The 14544-nt window shown below is 40.8% G+C and overlaps 1 protein-coding gene across 2 annotated transcripts; it reads left to right on the top strand.

The window, feature by feature from the left end:
* The first annotated feature begins 223 nt into the window (after window positions 1–223).
* Window positions 224–7909, top strand: LOC106586850 (uncharacterized). 2 transcript variants are annotated; one of them, XM_014174569.3, is made up of 7 exons: window positions 224–525; window positions 812–929; window positions 3155–3248; window positions 4587–5276; window positions 7183–7252; window positions 7353–7477; window positions 7600–7909. In XM_014174569.3, exons 2-7 carry the CDS (start codon window positions 885–887, stop codon window positions 7629–7631), a joined length of 1056 nt encoding a protein of 351 aa, XP_014030044.2. In that variant the 5' UTR covers window positions 224–525; window positions 812–884; the 3' UTR covers window positions 7632–7909. The 2 variants fall into 2 exon arrangements, with proteins under 2 accessions (XP_014030044.2, XP_014030045.2); XM_014174570.3 differs by having other exon boundaries at window positions 284–522.
* The last annotated feature ends 6635 nt before the right edge of the window (window positions 7910–14544 follow it).

The following is a 14544-nucleotide window of genomic DNA, read 5'->3' as shown; positions in this document are numbered from 1 at the left end:
GGGTATGACATTTTAGGCAGTTAAAAAAAAAAAAAAAGGGTCATCATCAAGAGGTAAGGGAGAAAACGAATGCCTGAATACACATTTACATAACTAATGTCAAGTTTGATGTGTTATGCAGCTGAACATAAATACAGAAGCAGTATGAAAACAAAACTACTTTATTTGATATATCGTCCAACAACTGTGCATTACGAATGTTCAGATTTTGTTGAAGGTTCAAGACAAACTGTTCCATACTGTTATCGATGCCATACGTACTTTCACTGCACTGAAGAGTCCCAGACTGGAGGAGGGAGCGTGTACTGTCACTGTTGAGAATCTGTTACATAAACCGCTCTGAAACTGTAACCACCTGACGACAGGAGCTTCAAGATTTACCCATAGAGATATCTACCAATAAGTCTGGAACTATTTTCATTCTAACTTCATAGATATAGAAATATAGAAAACATCCACCATCGGTCGAACATTTGTGGATTCTTCCTGACTATTGGAGCCACTGAACTTGATTTGACAACGGTGGTAAAACTTTCACTGAACTAATGGAAATGTCATCTTGACCCTGGGAGTTCACATTCGTAAAGAATGAGACTAAAAACAGACAGTCGCTGCGCATCAACTGTTACTATCATGTTCCATGTTGCAGACGTGTAATGATTGTTGTTGTGCACTGCTTCAACGCACACGTTTGATATGTGTTACTAGTTGTGTCGCAAAATTAACTATCCAATACTTTCCTAACATTGATCACATGTGTTCTGTTCTAAAGTGATGGAATATATATGTGTGTGTGTGTATTACTTTTCAGAGGCACTCAGGCAGACTGTGGGACTGAGATCATTTAGCAGTGTTTCCACCGGAAGGATTTTAACAGCGCAAAGATGGCGGCTTCATTGCTGAGGGTAGGGCGACTTGGCTCTACCAAGGTAATGAAATGTCATGCACATAGCTAATCACAGTATTATTTGAAGTTCTAACATGCTGTAGTTTTCGGAGAGACCCCTTTAACTAATTGCAACGTAATGTTTCATTTGTGCTGAGAAAAACATGAACCGTGAGCGTGTTTGTATTTGTATTTCAGCGACATGGCTAGCTAGTTGGCTACAGTAGCTAACTGTAACGTTAGCTTATGGCTAACATTGATTGATAACATGGTAAATGTTATCTACTGTAGCTACTTTCATATCAAATACATCATTTGAGCCGTTCGATTAGAAGATTTATGATCCGTTTTTATTTTGAATTAGCAAAGTGTTCGTAGCAAATATTTTAGTGGTGTAAAAATACTTTTAAAGTACTACTTAAGTAGTTTTTTTGGGGTATCTGTACTTTACTATTTATATTTTTGAAACCTTTTACTTCACTACATTCCTAAAGGAAATATTGTACATTTTACTCCATACATTTAACCCTGACAACCCAAAGTACTGCTTAGCAGAACAGGAAAAGTGTGAAATTCACCGTTTATCTAGAGAACACGTGGTAATCCCTACTGCCTATGTTCTGCCGGACTCACTAAACACACCTCACTAAACACACATGCATCTTTTGTAAATAATGTCTGAGTGTTGGAGTGTTCCCCTGACTATCCGTACATTTTTAAAACAAGACAATGGTGCTGTCTGCTTTGCGTAGTAAAATACATGTTAAATTATTCATACTTTTGATACCTAAGTATATTATAAAATCAAATACTTTTACTCAATTAGTATTTTACAGGGTGACTTTCACTTGAGTAACTATCTATACCTTTACTCAAGTATGACAAATTGGGTACTTTTTCCACCACTGCTATTTTATTTCAGTTGATGACTGCTACCTAGCTCTCAAACTGTAGGTGACAGTCTTCCATCTCTACAGTTTTCAGCCATTCGCTTCACCCACGACTGGCTCATGTGAACTACTATCCCAATGCTGTGTTTTAATGTTTAGAAACGTCAATAATCATCGCTTGTGATACGGTTTTTGAAACATATTGCCCTTTCATTTTCATCAGCGAGAAAGAACCCTTCAAATAAAAAAGTGACTTAGTGTATCAGTTTTGTACAGATCCATAGGTCCTTGGGTATAGCTGTGGGAAGAAGCACCCTCTGAAAAATCTGAATATCATTTTCATATTTATTTTATGAAACAACATTTCTTAAAAAAAAAAAAAAAATCCTCACAAAAGTGGTGCTCTGGGGCTTTACTAGTCCTGTAATAGTGGACTGATAAGCTGTCTGTAGCCCAGACAGCTGCTATTGCATTGGTATCTATGGGAGACCCAGCCCATTAAGTAGACAGGCAGTTTACCTTTGAAATATTTTAGTAAATTCCGATCTTCAATTATCCACCATCTTCACTCCCGAGTGGCGCAACGGTCTAAGTCATTGCATATCAGTGCAAGAGACGTCACTACAGTCCCTGGTTAGAATCCAGGCTGTATCACATCCGGCCATGATTGTGAGTCCCATAGGGCGGTGCACAATTGGCCCAGCATCGTCAGGGTTTGGCCAGTGTAGGCTGTCATTGTAAATAAGAATTTGTTCTTAACTGACTTGCCTAGTTAAATAAAAGGTAAAATAAAAAAATATATATTTATACATTTGCTGTAGCCAAAGATTATCTATTATATAGCTCAGTTGTGACTTGTGAACTTTGCAGGTGTTACTGATTAATAAACAATGCCATGCTGATGGGTGGTACCATTTAAAATAAAACCCAGCCCTGAAATGAAATGTAGGCTAAAGAATTTCTATGTAATTTCTTAGGAAAAGACACGTCATTGGCACGAAGCGGGCAGTTCAAGCCCAAATATACGCTGAGTGTACAAAACATTAGGAATACTTGCTCTTTCCATGACAGACTGAATCCAGGTGAAATCATCCCTACTCGTGTGCGTTTAAACATTGGGAGGATTTTTTTCCCTTATACAGATCATTTTGTGTTTCTGGCCCTTAAAATCAAAAGCATAGTGTGCCTGCAACACAATTCATTACTTTTTAAATGGAAAAATCTTTAATTTGGGCCAAATTTGATCTAATTCTGAAATTGCAATAATCACAATTAACTACCGAAAATCATGCAATTCATTATTTCAATCTATTTTTATTTTTTTTTTACAGCCCTAGTTGCACTTATATTGTCACTAATTGGTGTGTACTTTGATCAGTGCGTACAGGCGGAGAGGTGGAGTGCTCCTGCAGCAGCTGCCCTATCCACAAAAGCTGGTGGTCCCAAGAAGCCCAAGAAGAGCAGCTCAGGAAGTAAGTTTGGATCAGCATTTCATTTGACCAAAAATACCTCATACAATTATTTGTAGTTTATGATATTTTAGCAGATGTCAATTCTTAAAAATAGTGAGGGTGCTGAAATTGTGCTACAAGTATCATTTAATAAATAAAATTACTCATCATATCCAAATTATACTGACCATTTTCTTGTATATATTTCACAAAGGGACTTAAAGTAGTTGGCGTACAATGACAAACAGTGAAAGAGTTGGCTGTGGACTATCCACAGATTTGATTTAGCTGTAATGCTAGGGTCCAGTTCTTTATTCATCAATTGATCAAGGAGGAAGAGAGACGCATTGATGGCAAGACTGATAAAACTCCCCAATGTGGCTCATCTCATTAAAGACCTTCACTAGATATATGAACACCTCATTTGTCCCGGAAGATTTCTATTAGTACTGAGACTTTTGTGTGAAACATTTCCATAACCAATCAAGATCACTGCACTGCCAATCAAGATGGACATGCACTGCCAGAAAAGGTTGTCCTCGAGAATACATTTTAAAAGCCTTTCAGATGCTGAAGATATTGTATACAGTAGCCTTACGTGCAAAAGTAATGGGCAGAAGTTAAGATGTTTTGGAGAAGAACTGAAGATGATCAGTTAATATTAAAAAAGCTAACAAAAGTCAGATTACAGGTAAGACATGCTGAAGGGAAGCTCAAGCATACTGGATGCCCGTCTTTGTACCAAAAAGGCTGGGGAATCTACAATTCTGAATGCTCTAGAAGGATTTTGTTTTTGCAGGCTGCTTGTACCACAATTTGAGTAAATGTCTCAGCTAGTGCCACCATTTTTCTTTCTATATAAAGTGATGAAAAATGCTAATTAAGTTTTCCTTCCCCAGGTATCAAAATAAAATGTAAATAATTTCTTCCCCACAGCTTTCACTAATATAAGCAGATATTTTTCAAACTAAATTTATCTTGTTCTCTATAACAACAATTGTCAATGAAAGATAGTTTTGGGAAGTTGGTTTTGGCACATGCGCACTTAATTATGAAACTATACTTTGATTACAATGTCATGTTTTTAGTATGTCCCTCAATTAATAGTACATTTACACTTTTTGTGCCCCTTCTTGAAATTTGGCACTTTGTGCCCTTTGTAGTCCAGGCACCATATGTGTCTTGCAAAGGGATATTCTTGAAACATGTCTGGGTGTAGCCATGTTGCGTTGGGTAAGTTTTGTCCACATTTAAGGCAAAGTGGGGGCATGTTGGTTTAAATTCCTTTTTGGCTACTTAGAGTATGAATAGAAATGAATAAAACATGTTTTTTTTTTCTCCCCCCCTCCTCCGTCCTAGAAAAGTCCCAGGGCAAAACATATTTTGATTTAGAGAAGCTTGTACCACACAGAAAATATGTGGAGTTTCCAAAGAAAGAAATGACACCAGCTGCTGCAGCAGAACTTGTCGCCGCCCCAAAGCCTGTTGAAGCCGCTGCCGCAGAGCCAATTGTTGCCGCGGCTGAAGCAGTTCCAGCCCCCGCTGCAGTTGAAGCCACCCCCGTCGTCGACACAGTCGCCCTCGCAACTGAAGCCATTGTTGAATCCGCCGCTCTTGTAGCCAAAGCCACCCCTATTGTTGAAGCTGCAGCTGAAGCCGCCCCTGTTGTTGAAGCCGCTGCATCAGTAGCTGAAGCCGCTCCTGTTTCAGCCGAAGCGGCTCCCACCGTTGAAGCTTCATCAGCTGCCAACGCTCATGTTGAAGCCGTCCCGGATGCTGCTGCCCCTGCAGAAGTGGTTGCTGAAGTTGCCCCGGTTGAAGCCATAGCAGAAGTTGTGGTTGAATCTGCAACCATTGAAGCTGCGGCTGAAGCCCTTGTTGAAGTTGTAGCAGAGGTTGTGGCTGTAGCGGCCCCCATTGAAGCTGCGGCTGAAGCCCTCATTAAAGCTGCAGGAGAGGTTGTAGCTGAAGCTGCCCAAGTTGAAGCTGCAGCAGAGGAGCTGATTGCAGAGCCCCCGGCTGAGGCAGAGCGGATTGAGGCGCCTGAGGGTATACAACCCCCCCCCCCCCCCCCCCCTTCTCTCCTCTCTGTGGACCCTACTGTTTACCAACAGTCATATTTTCATGTGATGCTATAACTCTAATGATAACTTGTAAAGATACCCAATATCACAGAAGCGCTTTTCGTTCTTGCTTTGGCTTGTCTTTTACAGTGGGTTTATTTACCACACAACTTATTTGCTATTTATCCCTCAAAAACTACCACATTTCTACATTGTTGCAGCCATGTAGACTCAAGCCACACATCCTTTTTCCCCCCAAACCCGTTCCTTCTGGGATTCTACGCATTAACTTGTAACCATGCTGCGCTGACCAGTCTCCTCTGCGTTCTTCAGCACGACTTCATCACTTACTCTCTGGTTCATCTGTGATGGTCTGCACTGATCTGCTTGGTTTAGTATCTTTATTTTGCCATGTTTTTCCAGCATTCACTAGTTCTGAACTGCACTCTTTCTGCTGCTAGTTTGTTTCTCGACATCTCTGTTTTTCCTTCTGTCACTCGATCATTGTGAATTCTGTTCTTATTTCATAACCTTCTCTGTTCCCTTCACTGAATATTGTTACAAGAAACATGATCCTCAACTCCCTCAATTTTTACCATTTGTTTTTATAATTTCAACTATTGTTTTGTTACATTATATTTTGGTACGGTTAATGCTAAAGTTACTGTATACTGTCAAAGGTAATGTTAAGGTCATACTAATCAGCGTTTTGGCTAGTCTGTCTCTGGGCAGCTACTGAGTGATAACGTGAAATGGGGTCTGATGTTATGATTCTGTTTCCTACTCTTCCCTCCTCTCTCAACTTCTCTCACACGTGTTTTCCCTGAGTCGCACCATATCAGTAATCTGTAATTGATCCCCTCACTTCTGTATTTGTTTGGCGCTGTGTAACATATGACTTTGGAAATGTCACCTTTCCTTCCCCTTGGTAGTCAATGCGCTGAGTTTGCACCTTGGTTGCTGGGTGTGGAATCAAACATGAGTGGGGAAAGAAGTTGTTACTGTTAAATGTACATGAATTGGTTATACGCAGGGAGTTTGAATTGGACATCTCAAATATAGAACCCTGTGTTTGCCAAGTGATGCAATGAACTTCACAGATGTGAAGCACAGCATTCCCCCTTCACAGCAACTTATAACCTGTTACCTGACCTTTCTAACTTAATCTTTTCTCTCTTACCCCTGTCGATGCCATACAGAGTCTACCACTTCTAAGTGCTGTTTTTGTGCATGAGGGTATTGGTCAAAGACGTGATTAGTTTTCATCATGTGGTTCAAGTCAAAAGGGGCATAGCCTGCTTGCCGTCTCCGTTCAGCTATTGCATTCCACTCCTGTCATTTGCCAAAGAGGCTAGCATTTCACAATCTTCAAATATGAATAGCGTCATTAATGAGCTCGAGGAGATCATAGGATTTGATCTTGATTCGATAACCCTCACAGCTATCATCCAATCACAATGTTTATGCAAATTAGACTGATAGTAAAAGGATTTAACTTCATGACGTCAGGTGCCAGTTTTGTTTCTTTCCTCATTAATGGGACGCAACGGAAGCAAACGTAGCTCTATTGAATCTGGTAGGCTAATAATTTCCGTATCATTATTTATTTCATTAAAGTCCTATCTAGGCACTTAAAATTCTAATTCTATGTTGCGCCAAATTTGCGCACACTCCATGTTACATAACTTTATTATGGGAAATATTCATTTTGTTTCAGACTACAAATCAGGATTTGCGCTGCAAATCTGGCTGCATATTGAACGTTCTATTGGCGAAAGGCCAGTCTCTTTGGCAAATGACAGGAGTGGAATGTCAGCTAAACAGACTGGTACCCAGACTAAAAAGGGTAATTGTTGTAAATTAATATAAAATAATTGTGGTTCTTTCATTAGACTCAGTTCAACTAGACCCAATCCAGAAGCTCTTCCTGGATTCGATCCGCGAGTACTCCTCAAAGAGCGTGTAAGTTACACCGCTGTTTCTGGCCATCTCTTCTGTCTTGCTCACAATCATCCCCTTTTTGTCATCAAGCGGACATTTGAACCCTATTTTCTTCTCTCAGGGCCAGTGGCGGCTTGGTAGATGCAGGCCCTGCATATGAGAAGAACTTGGCAGAGGAGCTGACTAAACTCCAGCGGCTTTATGGTGGTGGAGACATCACAGCTTTCCCAGAGTTCAAGTTCACAGGTTAGTAGTTTTATAAAGGTGGCCATGAGCCCATTTGAAATGCTTTATTAGATTCTTCTAGGACCAAGAATATAATTCATTAATATTCTCATTGCACACCATTTCTCTCCGTCTCTGTCCAGAGCCCAAGCTGGAGGAAGTGGCCCCTAAGTAAACATCACCAGTTTACTTTTCTGCAGCTTTTTCCTGTCCAGCTGTTCTATGAATATTGGAAGTCTAAAGATAACTGTATCAAGTTGATGCTAAAATCCTTTACATTTTCTATGTGGGGGGATAGAGCTGATTCCATATAAATATAAATTCTGACTTAAAGTCTGTTTTAGATGCACATGTTGGCGGTCAAGCGTAGGCTGAGCTGTGAAATATATATGCATTTGCATAGGATGATCCAGGAATGTTGGATGGGGGGTAAATAAACTGATCCATATTCTACTTTTCTTGCAGTCTTTCTTTCCAAGTTGATCAATGTCATCATTGTAAATCACATGCAATGCTTAAATAAAGACTACCCATGTTTGTATTGTATAACTGCACATAAGTTACTGAATGCAGATTTGCCTTGAAACCGCAGTTACAGAAAATGTGTGTTCATACAGTTGAAGTCGGAAGTTTACATACACCTTAGCCAAATACATTTAAACTCAGTTTTTCACAATTTGTCAATTAATCCTAGTAAAAAAGTCCCTGTCTTTGGTCAGTTAGGATCACAACTTTATTTTAATAATGTAAATGAATAGTAGAGAGACTTATTTCAGCTTTTATTTCTTTCATCACATTCCCAGTGGGTCAGAAGTTCACATACACTCAATTAGTATTTGGTGGCATTGCCTTTAACTTAACTTGGGTCAAACATTTCGGGTAGCCTTCCACAATAAGTTGGGTGAATTTTGGCCCATTCCTCCTGACAGAGCTGGTGTAACAGTCAGGTTTGTAGGCCTCCTTGCTCGCACACGCCTGTTCAGTTCTGCCCACAAATTTTCTATAGGATTGAGGTCGGCTTGTGATGGTCACTCCAATACCTTGACTTTGTTGTCCTTAAGTTGTCCTCATTGTCCATTTGGAAGACCCATTTGCGACCAAGCTTTAACTTCCTGACTGATGTCTTGAAATGTTGCTTCAATATATCCACAATTTTCCTTCTTCATGCCATCTGTTTTGTGAAGTGCACCAGTCCCTCCTGCAGCAAAGCACCCCGACAACATGATGCTTCCACCCCCGTGCTTCACGGTTGGGATGGTGGTCTTCGGCTTGCAAGCCCCATTCTCCTCCAAACATAACAATGGTCATTATAGCCAAACAGTTCAATTTTTGTTTCATCAGACCAGAGGACATTTCTCCAAAAAGTACGATCTTTGTCCCCATGTGCAGTTGCAAACCGTAGTCTGGCTTTTTATGGCGGTTTTGGAGCATTGGCTTCTTCCTTGCTGAGTGGCCTTTCAGGTTATGTCGATATAGGACTCGTTTTACTGTGGATATAGATACTTTTGCACCTGTTTCCTCCAGCATCTTCACAAGGTCATACTTGCTGTTCTGGGATTGATTTGCACTTTTCACACCAAAGTACGTTCATCTCTAGGAGACAGAACGCGTCTCCTTCCTGAGCGGTATGACGGTTGGGTGGTCCCATAGTGTTTATACTTGCGTACTATTGTTTGTACAGATGAACATGGTACCTTCAGGCTTGTGGAAATTGCTCCCAAGAATGAACCAGACTTGTGGAGGTCTACAATTGTTTTTCTGAGGTCTTGGTTGATTTCTTTTGATTTTCCCATGATGTCAAGCAAAGAGGCACTGAGTTTGAAGGTAGGCCTTGAAATACATCCACAGGTATACCTCCAATTGACTCAAATGATTTCAGTTAGCCTATCAGAACGTTCTAAAGCCATGACATCATTTTCTGGAATTTTCCAAGCTGTTTAAAGGCACAGTCAAATTAGTGTATGTAAACTGACCCACTGGAATTGTGATACAGTGAATTGTAAGTGAAATAATCTGTCTGTAAACAATTGTTGGAAAAATTACTTGTCATGCACAAAGTAGATGTCCTAACCGACTTGCCAAAACTATAGTTTGTTAACAAGAAATTTGTGGAGTGGTTGAAAAACGAGTTTTAATCACTCCAACCTAAGTGTATGTAGACTTCAACTTTATAAGACTTGGCTTACCATTCATGCCCATCACAAAACCAAAGTTAACACTATAAAAGCATAATTATATAAATCCAAGATGGCAGCCAATCACTGTCCGTCTGATCCTTGAGATCTGAGTTTTAATGATCCTGTCTACAGAAGCAAAAACGTTTGATGTGAAGGTGGTTGCTCTATTTTACTTTTTTATTTTAAGATCTCAGCCTCTTACTAAATTTGCTTGTACAAAGATTTCTGAAAATGTATTTTTTTCTGCCTTGGGCGGCTTGTAAACTAGCCTACACCTTTTTGGGGTTGGAGCGCGCCGAAGCAGCAGCGTCTGCCTGCGTGCAAGGTCTGCTACGCAAGCGCAGATGCACACTGAAGGCTTTTTATTTTATGTTATTGGTGATCTCTGGGAATGTGGGACCAACCCCTGGACCGGTAGATACCATGCGATCTCTACCGACTCCCAAATAAAAAAAAACAGCAGGTTTTGGCCTCTTGCATGTACCCTATCCCCAGACCGGACGCGCAAATAGATTTTTACCCCCCCATGCCAAACGCGATCACGACATGCAGGTTGAAATATCAAAACAAACTGAACCAATTACATTAATTTGGGACAGGTCGAAAAGCATTAAACATTTATGGCAATTTAGCTAGCTAGCTTGCAGTTGCTGGCTAATTTGTCCTATTTAGCTAGCTTGTTGTTGCTAGCTAATTTGTCCAGGGATATAAACGTTGAGTTGTTATTTTACCTGAAATGCACAAGGTCCTCTACTCGACTATTAATCCACACATAAAACAGTCAACTGAATCATTTCTAGTCATCGCTCCTCCTAGGCTTTTTCTTCTTTGGACTTTATATGGCGATTGGCATCTAACTTTCATAGTATTTCCCACGACAGACCGACCGACCTCAATTCATATTTCAATCCCCCACCTGGGTGTAACCAATGAGGAGATGGCATGTGGGTATCTGCTTCTATAAACTAATGAAGAGATGGGAGCGGCAGCAACGCGTTCAGCATCACAAATACAACGGACTATTTTAGCGCTCTGCAATGTAGAGGCTCGTTGGCGCAATGATTGAATAACATGTATGTGTACATTTATTTTGCAACGCTCGCGCACACGATGCAAGCGTGTTGTCAGCATGTTAATGTCAGAAGTCTATTTCCAAAAATAGACATGATTAGAATATTGGCCAATAAAACCATTACGTCTGCATTTGTTGTACCATAAACTTGGCAAAATCTGTGTCAAATAACTCTATTTCTATCGATGTGTAAATGGTTTTTAGAACGGATCGGATGAGTAAAGGAGGGGATGCAATTTATGTGAAATCCAAGTTTAACACCTGAAATTCTCGATTACCAAAGCCGAACATTTGGAATTGCTTGTGGTTATTTTATTTATTTTATTTCACCTTTATTTAACCATGTAGACCAGTTGAGAACAAGTTCTCATTTACAACTGCGACCTGGCCAAGATAAAGCAAAGCAGTGTGACAAAAACAACAACACAAGAGTAACACATGGGATAAACAAACGTACAGTCAATAACACAAAATAAAAATCTATGTGCAGTGTGTGCAAATGTATTAAGATTAGGGAGGTAAGGCAATAAATAGTCCATAGTGGTGAAATAATTACAGTTTAGCATTAACACTGGAGTGATAGATGGGCAGATGATGATGTTCAAGTAGAGATACTGGGGTGCTAAAGATCAACAACAAAAAAATAACAATAGGGGGATGAGGTAGTTGGTTGGGCTGTGTACAGGTACAGTGATCGGTAAGCTGCTCTGATAGCTGATGCTTAAAGTTAGAGAGGGAGATATAAGGGGAGGGAGATATCTCCTCTAGCTTCAGTGATTTTTGCAGTATATTCCAGTCATTGGCAGCAGAGAACTGGAGGGAAAGGCAGCCAAATGAGGTGCTGGCTTTGGGGGTGACCAGTGAAATATACCTGCTGGAGCGTGTGCTACGGGTGGGTGTTGCTATGGTGACCAGTGAGCTGAGATAAGGCGGGGCTTTACCTAGCAGAGACTTGTAGATGACCTGAAGCCAGTGGGTTTGGCGACGAATATGTAGCGAGGGCCAGCCAACGAGAGCACACAGGTCGCAGTGGTGGGTAGTATATGGGGCTTTGGTGACAAAACGGATGGCACTGAGATGGACTACATCCAATTTGCTGAGTAGAGTGTTGGAGGCTCTTTTGTAAATGATATCGCCAAAGTCAAGGATCGGTAGGATAGTCAGTTTTACGAGGGTATGTTTGGCAGCATGAGTGAAGGAAGCTTTGTTGCGAAATAGGAGGCCGATTCTAGATTTAATTTTTGGATTGGAGATGCTTAATGTGAGTCAGGAAGGACAGTTTACAGTCTAACCAGACACCTAGGTATTTGTAGTTGTCCACATATTCTAAGTCAGAACCGTCCAGAGTAGTGATGCTAGTCGGGCGGGCAGGTGCGGGCAGCAATCGGTTGAAGAGCATGCATTTAGTTTTACTAGCATTTAAGAACAGTTGGAGACCACGGAAGGAGTGTTGTATGGCATTGAAGCTCGTTTGGAGGTTTGTTAACACACTGTCCAAAACGTACATAAGGACTCCCATATCGTCGGGAAACGCACGTAACTCTCTTTCTGATGTCCTGCACAAGCTAAATGACTCTGAATTAATTATTTTAGGAGATTTAAACTGGGACATGTTTACATCTGTATTGGACTCTTTTAAAGAACTGCGTGACACTGAATCTCACGCAATTAATTAATGCGCCTTGTTAAGATCGAATCCAAGAGCACCTAACAAATCAACGCTATCGGACATTCTTCTAACGAATACCCCTCGCGAGTATCGCCTGGTATATTATGTAATGATGTCAGTGATCGCTGTGCAATTGCTTGTGTTAGAAACACAAAAATGACCAAAGCCTTTCAAAAGGCAATTAGACAGTTCTTACATTATCTGTACCAATAGACAGATGTTGACACTGCCTGGGACTATTTTTATATGAAATTTGTGTCCATTTGTGATAAGAATGCCCCTGTTGAAGGAACTCCTTTAGCACCTCAGATTCAGTGACTGCCTGCAGGGAGAAACATTTTAGCGGGACAGAGAAAAAGAGTGAGGAGCATCAGGGCTAGTCGCATTAGAAGGGGTGGGAGATGAGGAAATGTTGGACGGGCAAGGAGACATGGCTGAGTCAAATAGGAATCCTGACTCAATGAAGTGGTAATTAAAGAGCTCAGCCATGTGCTCCTTGTCAGTAACAACCACCTCATCAAAATTAAGGGACCTGGGAAGCTGTGAGGACAAGGGTTTATCCTCCAGGTCTTTAACCGTTTCCCAGAACTTCTTGGGGTTAGACCCACAGAGAGAAAACTGCTCCTTAAAGTAACTAACATTGGCCTTCCGGATAGCCTGAGTGCACTTATTTCTCATTTGCCTGAACGAGAGCCAGTCAGCCTGAGAATAACGTGTGCCGAGCCTTTCGCCAAATTGAATTCTTGAGGTGGAGTAACACTGCCAGATCACGGTCGAACCAGGGGCTGAACCTGTTTTTCATTTTCTTTATGGGGGCTTGTTTCTTAACAATACCACTGAAAATATAAAAAAAGAAGGTCTAAATATCTTTGACAGAGGGGGGATCAAGCTGATTCTATACCAATTTGCAGAGGCCAGGTCATGAAGGAAGGCTTGCTCAAAGTTTTTTAGCAAGCATCTATGACAAATCAGGACAGGTCGTTTCACTGAGCAGCCATTACAAACACAGGCTTAAAACAGTGATCACTAAGGTCATTCCAGAAGACACCAGACTGATACCTATCAGGATTATTTGTAAGGATAACATCAAGGAGAGTAGCGTTTTCTGGGTGTTTGAAGTCATACCTTGTGGGATTGGTAATAATCTGAGAAAGATTTAGGAAGTTCCATTGCTTTAGGACTTGGTCAGGTGGTTTAAGCATGTCCCAGTTTAGGTCATCTAGCAGGACAAATTCAGACTTTGATTTGCTGGTTTTAAGCATTACACTTTCAAATAACTCTTTGTTGACTGTTGCTGGGTGTTATCGTCAACCTTCAGCACCGGCCTGTACCCTACCTGCCCTAAACTCTCTCCTGACCCCTTACACTAATTGTTTAGGGACAGACTTGGTGGAGACAACCGAGCACTGAAGGTGTTCCTTGGTAAAGAATGCCACTCCACCACCTTTGGAAGATCTCTCTTGCCCGAAAAAGGTTATAACCAGAAAGGTTAACATTAGTGTTCAAAACACTCTTTCCTAACTCAGTAATGACCAAGACATCTGGATTAGAGATGTGAACCCACACTTTCAATTGATCAATTTTTGTTAATAAAATTCTAGTGTTAACGTGCTGAAAGCCAGGCTTTTATGAGAGCAGAAATCAGTGAAACAGATATGTGGCTAGCAACAGTAGATGGGCCAGGGTGTACATGCACATTTCCAGATATCATCAGCAGTAATACAATCAGGGCACGGCAGAGGACAGGGAGAGCTCTGCAGTACAGATTTTTTATGACATTTGAATGTGCATCAGATGGCAACAAGATCATACTGTACAGCAATTTCTTTAGGTAACATGAATACAAAGCCGGCGAGAGGTAGAATAGGAAGGGAGGCCAAGAGTCTGTGTAACCAATAGAGAGTCAGAGTCCCAAGTGTGGGAACAAACAGTCTGTTCCACGGTTGGGTAAACAAGCAAGTTCGTAGTCAACAAAGCATGCAGGAGTCATGAGGCAAATAGCATAAAGCACAATAAAAATAATAAACGATTTGGGGCTAGCCATTGTAAGTTCAAAGAGTCACCTACCCCATCAAGATAACTTGAGAGAGTAGGTTTATATGTGTCCAGTAGGCTATAAAAGTATTAAATAAAAATTTATAAATAGCAGGCTTACACTAATTAATTCAAG

This window comes from Salmo salar, chromosome 25, assembly GCF_965601325.2.
Source record: "Salmo salar chromosome 25, fSalSal1, whole genome shotgun sequence".
In the NCBI taxonomy this organism is placed as follows: Eukaryota; Metazoa; Chordata; class Actinopteri; order Salmoniformes; family Salmonidae; genus Salmo; species Salmo salar.
This window is presented reverse-complemented; position numbering and strand designations above follow the sequence as displayed.

Excerpts from the sequence above, each read along its gene's own strand:
- LOC106586850 (XM_014174569.3), top strand. The coding sequence starts at position 885 with ATGGCGGCTTCATTGCTGAGGGTAGGGCGACTTGGCTCTACCAAG. Across the intron at positions 3,249-4,586 it reads CAAGAAGAGCAGCTCAGGAA|AAAAGTCCCAGGGCAAAACA; the intron begins GTAAGTTTGGAT and ends CCTCCGTCCTAG. Across the intron at positions 7,253-7,352 it reads GAGTACTCCTCAAAGAGCGT|GGCCAGTGGCGGCTTGGTAG; the intron begins GTAAGTTACACC and ends TTCTTCTCTCAG.